The 18,253-nt window shown below is 40.8% G+C and overlaps 1 protein-coding gene across 4 annotated transcripts in view; it reads left to right on the plus strand.

Annotated features, from left to right (window-relative positions):
- KDR (kinase insert domain receptor) overlaps positions 1 to 18,253 on the plus strand; it is a 115,541-nt gene that overhangs the window by 64,349 nt on the left and 32,939 nt on the right. For all 4 annotated transcript variants that reach the window (XM_033945291.1, XM_033945273.1, XM_033945281.1 and 1 more), the window contains 6 exons: positions 4,536 to 4,880; positions 6,894 to 7,040; positions 9,700 to 9,831; positions 15,147 to 15,253; positions 15,630 to 15,765; positions 17,182 to 17,286. In XM_033945291.1, the coding sequence (XP_033801182.1) occupies positions 4,536 to 4,880; positions 6,894 to 7,040; positions 9,700 to 9,831; positions 15,147 to 15,253; positions 15,630 to 15,765; positions 17,182 to 17,286 (972 nt within the window). The remainder of the gene's footprint in view (positions 1 to 4,535; positions 4,881 to 6,893; positions 7,041 to 9,699; positions 9,832 to 15,146; positions 15,254 to 15,629; positions 15,766 to 17,181; positions 17,287 to 18,253) is intronic.

Here is an 18,253-nt window from a genome sequence, read left to right on the forward strand (position 1 = left end):
ACCAGGCTGCTCCATGATTTCTGCCACTCTGTCCCTAGAGACTCCACCAGTTTTGAAACAATATACTAAGACCATTGTTTTTCTGTTTGCTTTGTTCTTCATTTTTCCACTATTGTAACTTTTTACATCTTTTCTTTTTAATTCTATCAAGTTTATTTTATTATTGTAACTGCTGAGATGGTCCTAATGTATGATATAGCAAATCTGAATAAATAGAAATGTAAAGTAAATAGAAACATAGAAACATGATGACAGATAAAGGTCAAATGGCCCATCTAGTCTCCCCATCCACAGTAACCATTCTCTTCCTTTCTCTAAGAGATCCCATGTGCCTGTCCCGTATTTTCTTGAATTCAGACATAGTCTTTGTCTCCACTACCCTTTCTATAAAAAAGTATTTCCTTAGATTACTCCTGAGCCTATCACCTCTTAACTTCATCCTATGCCCTCTCATTCCAGAGCTTCCTTTCACATGAAAGAGACTCGACTCATGTGCATTTAAGTCACTTAGGTATTTAAACATCTCTCCCACCTTTCCTCCAAAGTATACAGATTGAGATCTTGAAGTCTGTCCCCATACACCTTATGACAAAGACCATGCACCATTTTAGTAGCCTTCCTCTGGACTGACTCCATCCATCCTTTTTATATCTTTTTGAAGGTGCGGCCTTCAGCAATATCGCTTATAAAAATGTTAAAAAGAACAGGCCTAAGAATAGAACCTTGAGGCACAACACTGGTAACATCCTTTTCCTCAGAGCGATTTCCATTGACCACTACCCTCTGTTGCCTACCACTCAACCAGTTCCTGACCCAACCCATCACTTTGGGGCCCATACCGAGAGCACTCAGTGGAACACTGTCAAAATCTTTGCTAAAATCTAAACACACCACATCTAGCACACACCCTCTATCCAATTCTCTGGTCACCCAGTCAAAGAAATTGATCAGATATTCAGTCTGTGGGCAGTGAGTGACTTTTAAGCTGCTACAGTCTTAGGCTGCGCTAAACTCAAATATTCAATTCCAAGGCATGCACAACTTACCCAGAAGTTAACCAGGCACTGGCCAATATTCAGATTCTTGCCCAATTAACTAGGCACATAACTGGCTAAGTTGTGGCTCTGCCCAAATTCCATCCCTGGCCCACCCCTAACCTAACTTGTTAGGGAATGGCCAGTTAATGAAAATGCAATGGCATTATCAGGCTAAGAGCCACTGATCAGCAACTGGCCAACCCATTTTCTAAAACCATATATGTACCTATTGCATAAAGTGGTCTTTTATAAATTTACTCCTCCATAAGTCTAAGACTTTATGACTTGACTTCCTAATTCTGTTTGGTTTCTGTCCTGACCCTGACCTATAAAATTCCATAGACACTGAAACTAATACAGTAAAACCTTGGTTTGCAAGCATAATTCATTCCGAAAACATGATTGTAATCCAAAACACTCATATATCAAAGCGAATTTCCCCATAAGAAAGAATGGAAACTCCACAATCCAAAAACTTTAATACAAAATACTGTCTGTATTGCAAGACCTTGCTTGTTTAGAACAGTCACTACACTTCTGTAGTGTCAGAGAGAGAGAGAGAAGAACCATCAGCTCAGTTGTGATGATGTGATGTGTGTATACTGTATGTACTTGTATTGCAAGACCTTGCTGGTATATCAAGTTAAAATTTAATAGAATGTTTTGCTTGTCTTGCAAACTACTTGCATACCAAGTTACTTTCAATCCAAGGTTTTACTGTATTAGTTAAACATCTCACCTGAAAATGGCATTCCTGGCAGCTAACACTGAACCAATTTACTAAGCAAAAGTATGCAAATGCTTTTCCTTTGAAACTTGCCAGAGATACTTGAACAGTTTCAATATTGTTTTGTGTACTTTTTTGTCATGAGAATAGCAAGTATAGATTTGAAAACTGAATCTTGATCTCTTACATTCTTCCCTGACTGAATACAGTCCTCTAAACATGGCTGAAAATGCATGTGGAGAGTATCTCTAAAGAGTATGCAAAAATAGCGATGTGCTGATAAGGAAATAGCATTTAATTCATGTATGCATGTAAACGGCAGTATACGAGTATGTATATACACAGGGTGTCTTACACCCTAGGTATATACATGTATCTTACAGGCAAGTAAATACAAAAGTGAGACTCCTCTGATGAGGTGGAGGGATTTGATTATTGGGGTGATATATCTGGGGAGATCAGATTAGGGGAGGCATTTGAAGGGGTCTGACTTACCAGGAAATTGGACCTCTGTGGGGAAGGGGATTAGAAGGCCACAACATTTACTAGTCTGCAACCATATCACATACAATCACACCTCCAATCTACCCAGTGGTGTAGTGAGATTAGGAGGCACCCGGGGAGGTAGCACCCCCAGCGCCCTCCTCTCTGCCTCCCTGCTTCTTCTGTGCTACCCCCTGCTCTTTTCACGCCACACTCGCACCCTCCCTTCCCATCCCCATTCCCCTATAAATCCATGAGCAGCTTCTCCGACCTGCTGCTCACATCGGCGTCAGCTTTCCCTCTGATGTCACATCCTGGCCTCACAATCCGGAAGTGATTTCAGAGGGAGCCAGGCCAGAGTAGCTGCTCACGCTGGTGAAGATTTAAAGAGATGCAATAGGAATGGAAGAGAGGGAGGGTGTGAGAATGGTGGGGAAGTGGGGAGGTGTCAGTGCCCCCACCAAGACAGCGCCCGGGGCGATCCACCCTCCCTCCCCTTAGTAGGCCACTGGATCTACCCGTCATGTTCATTTTCCGCCTCTACAGTGTCATGTAGCTAACACAGGAGTTTTACTGCACTGGCTGTTTTAATATGCAGATCTGTTTTAATGTCCACTGCGCAATACAACTTGTGTTAGCTGATTAACACAGCTTAATGAAAAACTCCTTTAGGGGCCTAAATTTCTGTCTATAGTACTAGGGCTAAACCTGAAGAAGTAGTGGCTGGAATGAAGTTGTGGACGTTTTTCATCTGCTCAGGAGCAGGCATAAATGTTAACATGGAAAGTATGCACATGATAAGAACATAAGAACATAAGTAGTCGCCTCCGCCAGGGCAGACCAGAGGTCCATCCCGCCCAGCGGTCCGCTCACGCGGCGGCCCATCAGGCATATTGCCTGAGCAGCAGTCCCTGACTAATTTTATACCTACCTCTTCATTTATCTCTAAACCTTCCACTGCTCTTATCTGTACCCCTCAATCCCTTTGTCCTCCAGGAACCTATCCAGGTCTTCCTTGAAACCCTGTACTGTGCTATTTCCTATCACGGCTTCCGGAAGGGTGTTCCATGTGTCCACCACCCTCTGTGTGAAAAAAAATTTTCTTGCGTTTGTTCTAAACCTGTCCCCCTTCAATTTCATCGAGTGGCCCCTTGTTTTTGTGGTTTCTTTCAAATTGAAAAATCTGTCCTTGTCAACCTTTTCGATGCCCCTCAGGATCTTGAAGGTCTCTATCATGTCTCCTCTGAGTCTCCGCTTCTCCAGGGAGAACAGCCCCAGCTTTTTCAGTCTGTCAGTGTATGTAAGGTTTTCCATACCCTTAATCAGTTTAGTTGCTCTTCTCTGGACTCCCTCAAGCATTGCCATGTCCTTTTTGAGGTACGGTGACCAGTACTGTACACAGTATTCCAGATGCGGGTGCACCATAGCCCGGTACAGTGGCAGGATGACTTCCTTCGTTCTGGTCGAGATACCCTTCTTAATGATACCTAGCATTTGGTTTGCTTTCCTCGAGGCTGTGGCGCACTGTGCCGACGCCTTCAATGTCGTGTCTACCATCACTCCCAGGTCTCTTTCCAGCTTACTGACCCCTAGCATTGTTCCCCCCATTTTGTAAGTGAACATCGGGTTCCTTCTCCCTACATGCATGACCTTGCACTTCCCCACGTTGAAGCTCATTTTATTAAAGCTTTTATTCATGTAAAACTGTGCAAAACATGTGCAAAAAAGTTTATAAAATTACCCCAATATGAATTGGTCTTTTTAAAAATCCTAGTCACAGTACATGGGGATTCTTAGCTAAATTAAAAAATATTCAATCAAATACATCCTTATGCATAGTTGAGAGACACAGGTCCTAGTAGACCTGTGTTTCTCAGCTTCTTTGTTGGCACCCAGGAAACTTTGCTGATATAATTTTTGATATTGCCTAACTAGGGTTACTAGATGCTCGGATTTTCCTGGATATGTCCTCCTTTTGAGGACATATCCGGGGGTTCAGAAGGCTTTTCAGAACCCGGCATCGTGGATGCCCTCCTGCCCGACCAAGGCAAGCAGCGGGGGCAGGGCTAGAGTGGGATTAGAGGCAGGACTGGGGCGTAATGGGGTGGGGATTTTAAGAATGTAAAATCTGGCAAACCTATGCTTAACATACCCTACGCTTGGATTACTTACTGCATTTCCTGCTACATAAACGTGAAAAGTCTGACCTCTTCTGAACTCCAGGTTTTAAAAAAAGTGGTAGCAGATGCTAAAAAGTTAATTTTTATTGTGGTTTTCTTTTTCTCCAGGGGGTCTTGAAATTAATGTTCAGCCAAGCAACAAACCCACTGAACGAGATCATGTGTCCTTACAGTGTGTGGCTGATAGCCTCACTTTCGAGAACATAATGTGGTTTAAGCTTAGCCCAAGCAGCTCACAGAAGCACCAAGAAAGACTGCCGATGCCTGTGTGCAAAAATCTCAGTACCCTACTGAAAGTGAACACGGCTCCTGCAATTATCATGGGTGAAAATATGACTTCAGAGCTCGTCTTCCATAACATCTCTCTTCAGGATCGAGGGGATTATGTCTGTGTAGCCAAGGATAGAAAGACTAATAAATACTACTGTCTGGTGAGGCACCTGCCTATCCAAGGTATGAAAGCACACTGCCATGTGTAAAATGGCTGTCTATATAAGGACAATTCATTTTACGTTCTAAAGTACACATTTGGGGCTTAGGCCCCTTCTTATCTTTCAGGAAGGCCCTGAAGACAGTCTTGTTCGCCAAACATTTGGAAATTAATTAGTCTACTGTTCTGTTCTTTTGTGTTACTCTATTCTTAATATTAACCGAATCGAGTTCCAAGTTGGTTGATGACACGGTGTATAAAACTAGGTTCATAGACAAAATCGCGCGAGACAACGGCGCGCAGACAACTGAGCGCAAGGTTGACGGCGCTCCGAAGAAAAGCACTATTTTAAAGGGTTCCGACGGGGGGTGTTGGTGGGGAACCCCCCTATTTTACTTAACAGACATCACGCTGGCGTTGTGGGGGTTTGGGGGTTGTAACCCCCCTCATTATACTTGAAACCGAACTTTTTGCCTGTTTTTTAGGGAAAAAGTTCAGTTTTAAGTATAATGTGGGGGGTTACAACCCCCCAAACCCCCCACAACACCAGCGCAATATCTGTTAAGTAAAGTGGTGGGGTTCCCCCCCACACCCCCCATCGGAGCCCTTTAAAATAGTGCTTTTCTTCGGCGCGCCATCAACCTTGCGCTCAGTTGTCTGCGCTCATTTGTTGGCGCGCCGTTGTCTCGCGCGATTTAGTCCCGTCACCATAAAACTAAGTTTAAGGTTTTTTTAATTCTATAAACTTCACCTAATGGCACCTACCTCCTAGGTAGGGTTACCAGACGTCCGGATTTACCCAGACATGTCCTCTTTTTAGAGGGCATGTCCGGGCACCCGGACAGCTTTCCAAAACCCAGCACTTTGTCCGGGTTTTGAAAAGCTTCTTCTTTAGGACCACGTCGGGAGGGCATCCGCACATGCGCGGATGCTACACAGTGACATCGTGTGCACGTGACATCAGTGCGTTACATCCACGCTTGCGCGGATGCCCTCCTGACCGACAAGAACAGGTTGAGGGGGCATGGCTGGGGGCATGGTGTGGGTGTAACAGGGAGGGGCTGGGAGGCCATGGGGGTGGGGCTAAAGGTCTGGCTTTTAATTAATTAAAAAGCTTGTTATTCAATTTAGATAGGCACCTCTCTAGTTGGGCGCCTCCAAAATAGGTGCCTAACTTTAGGCGCTGGTTGCAGATTTGGGCCTTAATGTGAAAGGGAAAATAGTAAAAAGCAAAATTTACGATTTGGTGAATAACCAGGATTTTAGATGTTTATGGAAGATTTGAATAATAATAATAACAGTTTATTTACCGCAGGACCGTGAAGTTCTATGTGGTTTACAATGTTTAAAAGATGCTACAGATTGAAAGAGTCCAGTTCCTAAATTGCTCCTGAAACAAGTTAAAAAACAACAACCCACATTTAGTTTTGTACACTAGGATGCATCCTATGATGGCATGCAGCTTTAAGCAAGTCAGCTGTCTCCTTAATAAGCCACTCATAGAAGCCTTGGAACGGTGATTCTTTACCGGTTCCTTATGCTTGCTGTCTCACACCGAGGATACGTTTCACTTTATCTTTATTATTACTATTATTGTTAAGGAGGCAATTTAGTGCTTCGTGTGGTTGCTCTGAATGGATCTATTGGCTTGGCTGCTTTCTTTAGTGTCTTTTAAGTATCTTGTGCAGCACTTGAGATTTTTCATTTTTGACTCCTTGGGTTTTGGCCAGATACTAGTGATCTGGATTGGCCACCGTGAGAATGGGTTATTGAGCTTGATGGACGTTTGGTCTGACCCAGTAAGGCTGTTCTTATGTTCTTAGGATCAGCCTGCAAATAAGCTTTGGGGATTCCTCCATAGCATCTGCTCTGGGCCCCATCATGTCTAGCTAGCCTTAGTAATATCTGGTCAATGTCCATTGGAACATAGGTTTAAATGAATGTTTCCCATCTGGACACTCAAAATGTAAGCTCTAATGGTACTAAACATACCTTGAATGACTAGTCTAACTAATATTTCATTTTCTTTTTAACAGCACGAATGGCACCAGTAATTATAAATAACATAACAAATCAAACAGCAAGTATCAGTGAAACCATGGAAGTGACCTGCAATACCTCTGGAATTCCAGCTCCCCATATCATATGGTTGAAAAATAACAAAACAGTTGTTGAAAATTCAGGTGAGGATCTTCTCATACAATTTTACAAAAGGACTCCTTTGAGCAATGATTTCTCAGAGCAGCTAAAGAGTACCCATGACCTTGCAAGTAGATGTTTTATCCCTTGATCAATTCCACGGCAGGTGGTGCCACAAGGATTGTTTTTTAGATCCTGCAGATACTTTGCAGGTGCAAAGTAGGTGAACGAAAGAAGAGAAAAGGGACAAAGGAACAGTTAATATGATACTAAAATATTTATAGTTTGGTCTCTGTATAGAACATACAAGGTTTAGAAGAAGTAGAAAAAAGTAGGAAGTCAAAGGGATACAAGAAAAAAGAGTCACAGAGAAGATGAGGAAAGAGCAATAAAAGTGAGAGACATGAACTTCTTTTCTTGGTGGAAAGATTTGTAATTTTAAAAGCATCTCCACATGTAAACTTCAGGGTTTTGTTTCACATGTGATTGGCTTCATGTGTAAACAGTGATTTAAGAAACTGTTGTTTACATGTGGAGATCTACAGCGTGTACAATTTTTAAGGAGGCTTGGTATGTACATAAAAAATGTGTGTTTGTGAAGCTGAAAATGTATACATGCAGTCCCCATTTAATAAGATGAATACATTTGGAGACCTAAAAATTTCTGGGTCGGCCTCTTGCCCCGAAGTGTCAGGTTAAAGGTGCAGGTACATAATGGTGGATAAAGACTAACGGCCCATCCAGTTGGTCTGTGTACCTGCACCTTTAACCTGAACAAAGAAATAGCCATCAAGAATTTTCATATGGTGAGTGCCCCCCATCCCACCTACAACACCCCCCCAAAACGCCCTCCTCTCCCTCCAAAAAAACACAGATCTCTCACTCCCCCAGCAATCGAGAAAACCAACAGGCACAGTTGTCGGCGAACTGTACTTTGATACTCCCCGACAATCAATAAACAATGACCCCCCCAACCCCCCATGAGAAAAACTCCCCTTTTAAACCAACCCCCATTAAGAAACCAAGCATTCCCACAGCCATACCACAGATATACCCACTACCTTCCTCCTCCCCCCCAAATCCAACCTAGTTCTAATTGTGACAGCAATGGTGCAAGTTCTCTTCTTGTTTTATTTTTATTATTTATGATTATAGTATATACTACTGTATATTTATTTTCTATGCTCTCCGCAATTTTGCATTCCACTTTGTCGAACTTAAGCCTCAGTATTTTAATGGATAATCACAATGCCATTCTATTCTCATAAAATATTGTTGGTTCATTACACACTTTAGAAGCTTAATGTGATGTCTATTCATTCATAAATGGCAGAAAGACACACATCACAATTGTAATGGTCACAGTACTACTATGTGCGAGTTGTGTGTCGTGCGACTGCAATAACAAAGACTGTCAGCCTGAACCAGTCACTGTTCCAAAAACACTTGATCGGCTTATTTTTGTACTCTTCAAGAACGATCAAAAGAGCTTCAGCAGTTTCAGGATACTTGCTACTGCGCTGTGATGTAAATATGTGTCGAGTATTGAATGTGTTAAATTGTCTCTCACATTCAGCTGAAGACATAGAGTTGTCTAGCAATGTCTGCTATGGATAGATTTTATCGTGGGTCAATGGATCGCAGATACTGACCCATGACCCACATGACCCATCTAATATGGTTGGCCCATTTGACCCATGATGACCTGTTGACCCATTGCCAGCTCTGTGCTCTCCCACTCTGGAGTTTCCTTGCAGTTGAAAGAGACTTGCATCATGTGTATTTAAGCCACGAGGGTATTTAAACATCTCTATAATATCTCCCCTCTCCCGCATTTCCAAAGTATACATATTGAGATATTTAAGTCTGCCCCCTTAGTAGCCTTTCTCTAGACAGACTCCATCTTGTTTATATCTTTTTGAAGGTGTTGTCTCCAGAATTGTACATTGGATTCAAAATGGCAGAAATTGATTCCTAGCAGAAATCTCTTGGTACTCCTAGGGGGGGTCAAGCTGCAAAAGCCTTTATTTGGTAATTTGACCCCTATTGGTAGTACCATGAAACACATTTTGATCCCTGCTTCAGAAGGATTGGGAATGGGATAAGTCATCCCTCCTCCCCCACTAGTCATCAGTGAGGCCCCCAGTAAGAACTGAGATAGGGCTACCCTTGTTGGAAAATGCCTATTTATGATGCTGGGGTGGGAGAACCCATATGTATGATGTTGGGGTTGGGGATGTTTATGCATGTTGACAGGAAGGTTCAATGGACCTGAATTTGGGATGGGGAAGATCAGTACTATAGGGAGCAGCAATTTTAAAGGGCTGTGGAGATTTGAGGAGAACAGGACACATTTTCTTCACATTCAGCTTTTTGAAATTGCTGCTTCCACTGGACATGCCTTCAGATACATGTCATTATAGTAGTTTACAAAAGGCTCTGCATTTGTAAATATCAGGGGAAATTCCAGAGGAATTGTGAATGTCCTGACCAGGGCATCTCAATTTCCATCTCAACATTCTATGCAAAATGGGCTTTCTCATGTAACACATTTTTAAAGTTGCGCATATTCTTCATGAGAATAATAACAGAATCCCATGACATACCATGCCATGTTGTACTGGTCAGTTATTACAGTCATGACTTAGATCAACTAAAGAAAATTATTTGCTATCAGTAAATGAAATGATTATTTTTTTTCAGGCATTATTCTAAAGGATCAAAATCGAATCCTGACTATTCAAAGAGTACAGAAAGAAGATGGAGGTCTCTATATCTGTCTGGCATGTAATGATCTGGGCTGTGCAAAAGCGGTAACATATTTCTCAGTAGAGGGTCAGTACAGTTCAATTTCACTATTAGAAAAATTGTTAAACACTAACAACAGCAAAGAGACAAATGACCTCATGTATCCCCACTGAAACTGAACTAAGACATTTCTTTGCTGGGAGTTATATTAATACCAAACTAGACCCAGAGGAATACCTCTGGATGAAAAAATAAGAGGAAAACTGATGGTTATCAAATTCCAAGAAGTGTTATTTTGTAGATCACAAAAGGGGCTTAACTAAAACTGTGATTGTGGAGTCTTCCATGTAATGCATGTTCTGCATTATTATAAAGAGAATGTTAATATAGTATGCAGAATTCTACTGATTTCATAACTTGTAATAACTAGGTAACTTGATACTCAACACTTGAAACAACCATAATGGGGACATAAGTTGCCACTCTTAAGTACAACCAATCAGGAAGATGTTCCATGAGCTCAGGAAGGACGCAATATATTGGCCTGATGGTACTTATAAAAGTTTGGGAAATTTACCCCACCCGCCACAATTGGTTTTTGTAAAGATACTAAAGCAATTCTAGCAGTTTTTCCTAAGCCAAATAAATTTCATAACTTTTAAACATGCTGGGCCTGATTTAAAGTCAAACCAAAAAGAATTGGCGGAGGCTTTTAACCTCCCAGTGAGAATCGACACCAGCGTCAAAAATAATAAAGAAAAGTCTTAATGGTAAAGGGACTTCAGTACGGGCTCAGTACGGGACTCAGTTAAGTTGAACTATATCTTAGCAATTTTGGTTTGTTTAGATATTGATTTTTACACTTTTCAATTATTATATTGATTGTTTTTGAAGTTTTTGTTCTGGGGGTTTAAAGAGCTTCTCAGCTTTTTTCTCCCACTTTGAATTTACATTTAGCGTTTTTGTGTTTATTAGCACCTTTATTTACTTTTAGAAAAAATCCTTTTGGGACATTATGATGTACGGGGCAGTGCTTATTTAGACTTTATTGGTATGGTGCTGGTCATCAATAAATACTTGCCCGGGGCTATAAATGAACCGAAGGGCTGACTGAGTCCGTACTGAAGCCCCTTTACCATTAAGATTTTTCTTTATTATATTGGATGCTGGTGTCGATTCTGAGCGGGAGGTTAAAAGCCTCTGCCAATTCTTTTTGGTTTGGTTTTCCTTTTTATTGGTGGACACTTTGGTTTTTTTGAAGCCTGATTTAAAGTGACATAACTAGCTGGGGATTTTCTGCTTGTCCATTTTGGTTTTATTCCAAGTTCCAAGTTTATTAAAATTTTATATACTGGTTAAAAATTACATTACATTACATTAAAAAAAGAGTATAAAAATTTGGGGGATATACAATGAAGACGTAAACCAAAACATGACAGTCTAAGATAAATAGGAAAGAGGGATAGAACTACAGTCACAATAGGAAAAAAAAACAAAGAGGGTCGACACAAAGGGGGAAGGGAAGATATGCTCTTCCATTGTTTCATTATAAGGGGAGCAGGTGGTCTAGGACGGAGAGAATATCATCTATTGTAAGCATCCTTGAATAAAAAAGTTTTTAAGTTTGTTTAAAATTTATCAATATTTTCTTCCTCTCTTAAGTAAAGTAGTAGTGAGTTCCAGAGTACTGGCGCGGTAACGTTTCCGGGTGGTGTCTTTGACTTTTCCCTCAAAGTGTTTACTATATTTTCTTATTTAGATTCCTTTCCTTGAAATAAAATATGTACACCTTTTATTTTGGTTACCCCTCTTTAAAAAAAAGATTTTCAAAATACTCGAAAGGGTACAGAGAAGAGCCACTAAAATGGTTAAGGGGCTGGCGGAGTTGCCGTACAGTGAGAGATTAGAGAAACTGGGCCTCTTCTCCCTTGAAAAGAGGAGACTGAGAGGGGACATGATCGAAACTTTCAAGATAATGAAGGGAATAAACTTGGTAGATAAAGACAGGTTGTTCACCCTCTCCAAAGTAGGGAGAACGAGAGGGCACTCTCTAAAGTTAAAAGGGGATAGATTCCGTACAAACGTAAGGAAGTTTTTCTTCACCCAGAGAGTGGTAGAAAACTGGAATGCTCTTCCGGAGGCTGTTATAGGGGAAAACACCCTTCAGGGATTCAAGACGAAGTTAGACAAGTTCCTACTGAACCAGAACGTACGCAAGTAAGGCTAGACTCGGTTAGGGCACTAGTCTTTGACCTAAGGGCCGCCGTGGGAGAGGACTGCTGGGCACAATGGACCTCTGGTCTGACCCAGCAGTGGCTATTCTTATGTTTTTATGTTCTTATATTTATACTTTGCATATATTAGCATTACAGCTGCATGGGTTTTGATAAGTATGAGCACAGTTGCTCTCATGGCTGCATGGAAAGTTCAATTTGTGTCTTTTGTGGAAGATCTATTTCATTAATACTTAGTATATCCTTTCCTCTAGGTCCATCTTTGTGATGCTTCAGACTATTTCCAGATTTAGGGGCTCATTTTCAAAAAAGATAGATGTCCAAAAGACAGCATAAACTGGCACTTGGACGACTTACTAGTCATAACATCCAAGTGGGCATTTTCAAAACTGACTTTCTAGAGTTTAGCGGGACTTCTCACCCGCTGTGCGTCCAGAATAGAAATAGGTATGTTGGTAGGTTTGCCATGGGACTTGGATGTCCTGCCCCTATAATCAATCCTTTCCCAGGACAACCTAGACAGAACTTAGATATTTTCAACTAGACCTGTTTGAGAAGCATCTAAGTGCCAAAAGATGTCCTATACAGAATCCAGGCCTTAGCGCATACTAGCAAAAGGCCTATAGTAATAACCCCCTGATCCTGAGTCTACAGCAGTCAGTATTTTAAAAAACTGCTGGAGTGCTACAGGCAAAACAATCCAGGTATCCAATGGCATTATCTGGATAGTGGCTGTTGCTGAATATTTGGATAAGTGCGGTAAGGTGCTGGTGCTATCTGGATAAAAGCGACATTCAGCAAGTATCATAATAGCTTGTCTGGATAGTTCTTAGCACAGCTTTTTTTGTTGTTGTAGCCCTAAGCCAAATAGCAGAATTGATAGATTGCGTCTCTGCTGCTGAACTGCCTTAGCATTATCCAGACACTGCTGAAAGAATCTGTACAGATATTCAGCTGCAGTGCTGAGGTGATCTATAGACATATTGACCTAGTTGCCCCAGCATCCTGAGGCTGTGAGTTTGATTCCCACTGCAGCTTCTTGTGACTCTGGGCAAGTCATTTAAAAGTAAGTACCAGTCTACAATATGTAAGCAGCTTTGATTGTATCCGTATTTAAAAAGTGGTCGTACTAATTCCCATCCCTTTTAACCTATTCAGATATGCTGAGATATTCTGTAAAAATATTCAGCTGCAGTGTCTGGATAGTGCCGAGGTGGTCCATAGAGATATTCAGCTGCAATATGTGGATAGTGCTGAAGTGGTTCAGTATATTTCAACCTGTATCTTTAGATCAAGAACTCTTATCCCTGAATTTCATTTGACTACACTTAGAAATCTTTCTTCCTTTTTCTATAGGGCTTGTGTAACAGGCCCTGGCTCTTTAACACCTTGGTAGCCTTTTCTGAACAGCTTCCATCATCTTAAAGTTCCTTTGAAAGTTTGGCCTTTGGAAGAGAACATAATACTTGAAGTGGGGGATCTCATTAGCGACCTGAATGAAAGCAGGATGACTTTGCTTCCTTTAATACCACTTCCTCCCCCCCTCTACCCCTGGATACTGTTAGGTGTCCTTGCTGTTTTATTACACTAACTAGCACTTGTCAAGGTCCATTTCCCCTTTGGCAGTTTGCCAGGACTTGTCCTCCTAACTGATTTTACATTTTTGCACAGTTTCTAAATCTTTTTTTTTTTTTTTAAATAATTTTCAATACAATTCAACAAACAATAGTAAGGAATGAAAAAAATATATAAAATATAATCAAACAAATTGTTTCTTTCAATGTCTTCCATCTAGCCCATATTATGAGAAGACATAACGTATTTACATAATAGAGAACCTAAATGGGCCGCCGCGTGAGCGGATCGCCGGACTTGATGAACCTCAGTCTGATCCGGTGAAGGCATTTCTTATGTTCTTATGTTACACAAGGTAAATACAGGAAATACAAGAGGAAACATTCCTAGATAAATATTGAACATAACCAAAAAGATTTAAAAATCACTACCTAATTTATTCACCAGTTCAAAATCCTCTAAAATACACATGTCAAACACAAGGCCCGGGGGCCAAATCCGCCCGCCTGGCCATGTTATGTGGCCTGCGGTGACAGTGCTGCATCTAAGCGCCTGACTGTACAGCCCCAGTCCCAGTGGTGCTCCAAGCACCCGAACGCGCTGCCCCACTCCCAGCAGCACTCCAATCTCCTCACCATGCTGCCTCAGTATCCATTTGCAGGCAGAAGGACCCAGTCCCAGTGTAAAAGCTAGGTTGGAGCAGGGCGCTCCACACAAGTGCTTGACTGCGCCACAGGTGTCTGAGGTTGAGGAAGGATCTATACTTCTACTAAAACTAAGTATCTTAATAAAATATTTGGCTCGCAACTTAGCCTGTGTTTTAGATTTCGGGCCCTTATGTGATTGAGTTTGACACCCCTGCTCTGAAAGCTAAGTGACACTTTTAATTGCTCCTCAGTATCAGTCAAATTAGGTCTTATGTTGTTCATGTAAATTTAAAAAAACCTCTCTAACTGAATAATGTCTCTTGCTTCAACAGTAAACTAATCTCCCCTTTCTCCTTTTGTTTTTTCCTTCATTGTCTGCTTTACTTACATATTGTATTCCCCCCTCCCCCATTATCTCTTGTTCTAATGTACATCAATATTATGTACTGTTTTAATTGTCTCTTGTTAGTCTTCCCCTATTTTATATTGTAAAACACTTAGAATTTTTGATAGGCGTTTTATCAAAATTTTAATAAGCTTGGAACTTGAAACTTGGAATCCCAGAAAACTAATTCCTTGGTTTCTAAATCTTTGATCATTTTTCCAGTTTCTTCATTTCTTGTACCTCTCCTGTTTACAGGTTTTTAGGTCAGAGATACTGAATTTTTTTTCTTAATGTCTCCTTGCAATTAACAATTTCAATGAACTTCCTGCCACAAAACTTTTTTTTCTTCTAATTGCTCTCCTTTCTAGCCTACATTTGCAGCCTTTCCCTTTTGAATTTGTCTGTAGATGAATAAGAGATTTATTTCTCTAACAGACATAATTTTCATATACAGAACATGTTATATTTGGAGCAATGAACAATATTTAGTATGTTGACTGCTTGCCTAAACCAGCAACTCAGCTTCAGCCTCCCGTAAAATGCTCAATTGTTTTCTTGCAGGCACCGAAGAAAAAACGAACCTGGAGCTCATTATCCTGATGGGCACTGGAGTGATTGCCATGTTCTTTTGGTTGCTCCTTGTAATCATCATGCGAACCGTAAAACGGGTAAATTTCTAACTGTCCCATGGGTTTGACAAATGAAAACAGACTGGAACTCTTTTGTGTGGCAATTTTCCATTGTCCTTAAATCAACGGGAACATTTTTCCAACATCTCGTTTTTCTTGAATAGTTTATGGAGGAGTTGTTAGTAATTGGGTTTTAATTGAAGAGGCGCTGGGAGAGAATGAACTTGAACTTTCTCCTCTTGTTAAAAACAATGCAATTAAGTTGGATCTAAGTGTAGCATGCTTACAGAACAGCTGGAGGAAAACTGGAGGCCTGTGGTTTTGGCTAAATAAAGTGACAGGCGGGTGGATGTGACTGTGCTATTTCTCTTACAAAAAAGTACAGTTGATCTGACAGATTGTTGTTGATTTCCAGTCCAACGGAGGGGAACTGAAAAGTGGCTACCTGTCAATCATCATGGATTCTGATGAGGTCCCTCTAAATGAACACTGTGAGCAGCTCTCCTATGATGCCAACAAGTGGGAGTTTCCCAGGGACCGGCTGAAACTAGGTAAGTTCTCAAATGGCTTACTGGATGCTTTAGCTGCAATTTTTTATGCCCCATTTTCAGAAACTAAAATTGAAATGATAAACTATAAAGTAGAGAAAAAATACATAAAAACACATAAATAATCAGAACACAGCAATAATAGAATAATCATAGGGGTAGCAATAAACACACAAAATGATGACAGACTAAACCAGTGGTTCTCAACCCTCTCCTGGGGATACCTGTCACTTCCATTATATGCAAATCTCTCTCATGCATATTCATTAGGGATATCTTGAAAACCCGACTGTCTGGGGGGTCCCCAGGGCAGGGTTGAGAACCACTGGGCTAAACAAATGGGGGTCAATAGTCAACCTTGGCAGTCAGTGGATTTTAAGCCATTTACAGCTGTAGGGCAAGCTTTATTTATTTAATTTTATATACCGTTCTCCCAGGGGAGCTCAGAACGGTTTACGTGAATTTATTCAGGTACTCAAGCATGTCTGTCCCGGCAGGCTCACAATCTATCTAATGTACCTGGGGCAATGGGGGGATTAAGTGACTTGCCCAGGGTCACAAGGAGCAGCGTGGGTTTGAATCCACAACCTCAGGGTGCTGAGGCTGTAGCTTTAACCATTGTGACACAAATTGAGCTGAGATATTTAATAACAGGCCATATCTGGGCACCAGCATTAAATATTTGAGTTATTGTGGTAATCCAGAAGCTAACTGCATACCATGGCTCTACCACAAAGCTTTCGGCATCAGTTCCTGTATGCTGTGACTTAAAGTTAAGAGGATAGAAGTGCAAAATTTGCCATGGACACTGCAAATTGATTATGGACCTGTCTGTGGAATAACCCTCAGCCTCAGTTACCAAGGAAGCAGCTACAATTAAATAAAATATTTCTCTTAGGAATTTCCTCCATCTCTACTGAGCTACCCTGGCACTGTTTACTGGAAAAGGTGGTGGCCCTGAACAAGTGTGACTTGAGCTAATTCAATGTCTTGCAAACGTTTTGCTCAGTAGCACAGTAAACTCCAGGTCATGGCTGGAGGGCACCTGGAAATGCGCAGACAAGGACGTGATGATGTCACGTGCATGCCTGATGTCATCACATCAATGTCTGCACATACACATACACGAAGACCCTCCAGACGGGGCCCTGAGCCACCAGTAGGGGGTGCTGCAGCAGGAGAGACACAGATAAGGGGCACCAGTGAGGAGAAGAGGCACGGGTGCCAGCTGACTACCTACAGGATGTGTCTCTCACCATGTAGGTAGTCAGCTGGTGCCAGTGCTTCTCCTCCTTACCGGTATCTTGCGGTGCACAGTTTGCGATATACTGAGCTAATTCATTCACTTTCCAGCTTTCAATCAAGCTGCAGACTTTTTTCCATCCCAATAAAATAAAATCTTGCTATCTTTTTTGTTAGGTAAACCACTTGGTCGGGGGGCTTTTGGCCAAGTTGTGGAAGCAGATGCATTTGGAATTGAAAAAACTTCGCCTTGTACCACAGTGGCTGTCAAAATGCTGAAAGGTAAAAAGTTTACTTCATTGATTGTAATTATGTTTACTGTATATTTGGTTATTTTATTAATATTAATAATTTAATTTATTTTTTGTATACCGCTATACCAAAAGTTCAAAGCGGTTCACAACAGAAAAGATACATACAGTCAATGTATATAAAGTACATAATAACACAGTCGATAAAAAAGAATACATCAATTAAAAAGCAAGAAGAAGTTAAAATAGTATCACAACTAAAATGTAAACATGTCAAACAGGCGTGTCTTTAGTGATTTTCTAAAATCAAAATAAGAATTAAACTCAAGTATAGGTTTTCCAAGCCATATGTTCAGTTTAGCGGCCTGGAATGATAAAATTCTGTCAAAAAACTTCTTATATTGACATGACTTTAGAGAAGGGTAATTAAATAGATTTATTCTACGTGTACTCTTATTAAAATAGTTCAAAGAAAACTGAGAGGCAAGGTAATCTGGTAACATCCCGAAAACTGCTTTGTAACAAATACAAGAAAACTTAAATAGAACTCTGGACTCCACTGGCAGCCAGTGGAGTTTTTGATAGAAAGGGGTAATGTGCTCCTATTTTTTTAGTCCAAAAATGAGTATTTTTTTGTAGATATATAATATTACAATAATCCAAAATATTCAAAATGGATGTCTGCACCAGCAAACGAAAAGAAGGTTCATCAAAAAACTTCTTAATGGTGCGGAGCTTCCATAAGACCGAAATACATTTCTTAAACAGTAGATCAATATGTTTTTCCAGGGTCAGATGCGTATATTTTTATGGATTGTTCAATTTTGTATTCCCGCCCGCTCACGTGAATCATGTTTTCTTTTATCCTTTCAATGGGCGTTGCTAAAATAATTTGTTTTTTTCAGTATTTAATTTCAATTTAAAAGCAATCATCCAAAGCTCGATTTGATTTACAATATTAGCTAAGAAATTAATAAAATCGGATGACAGACAGGTTA

The sequence above is a fragment of the Geotrypetes seraphini genome, chromosome 1 (genome assembly GCF_902459505.1).
Source record: "Geotrypetes seraphini chromosome 1, aGeoSer1.1, whole genome shotgun sequence".
NCBI lineage: Eukaryota > Metazoa > Chordata > Amphibia > Gymnophiona > Dermophiidae > Geotrypetes > Geotrypetes seraphini.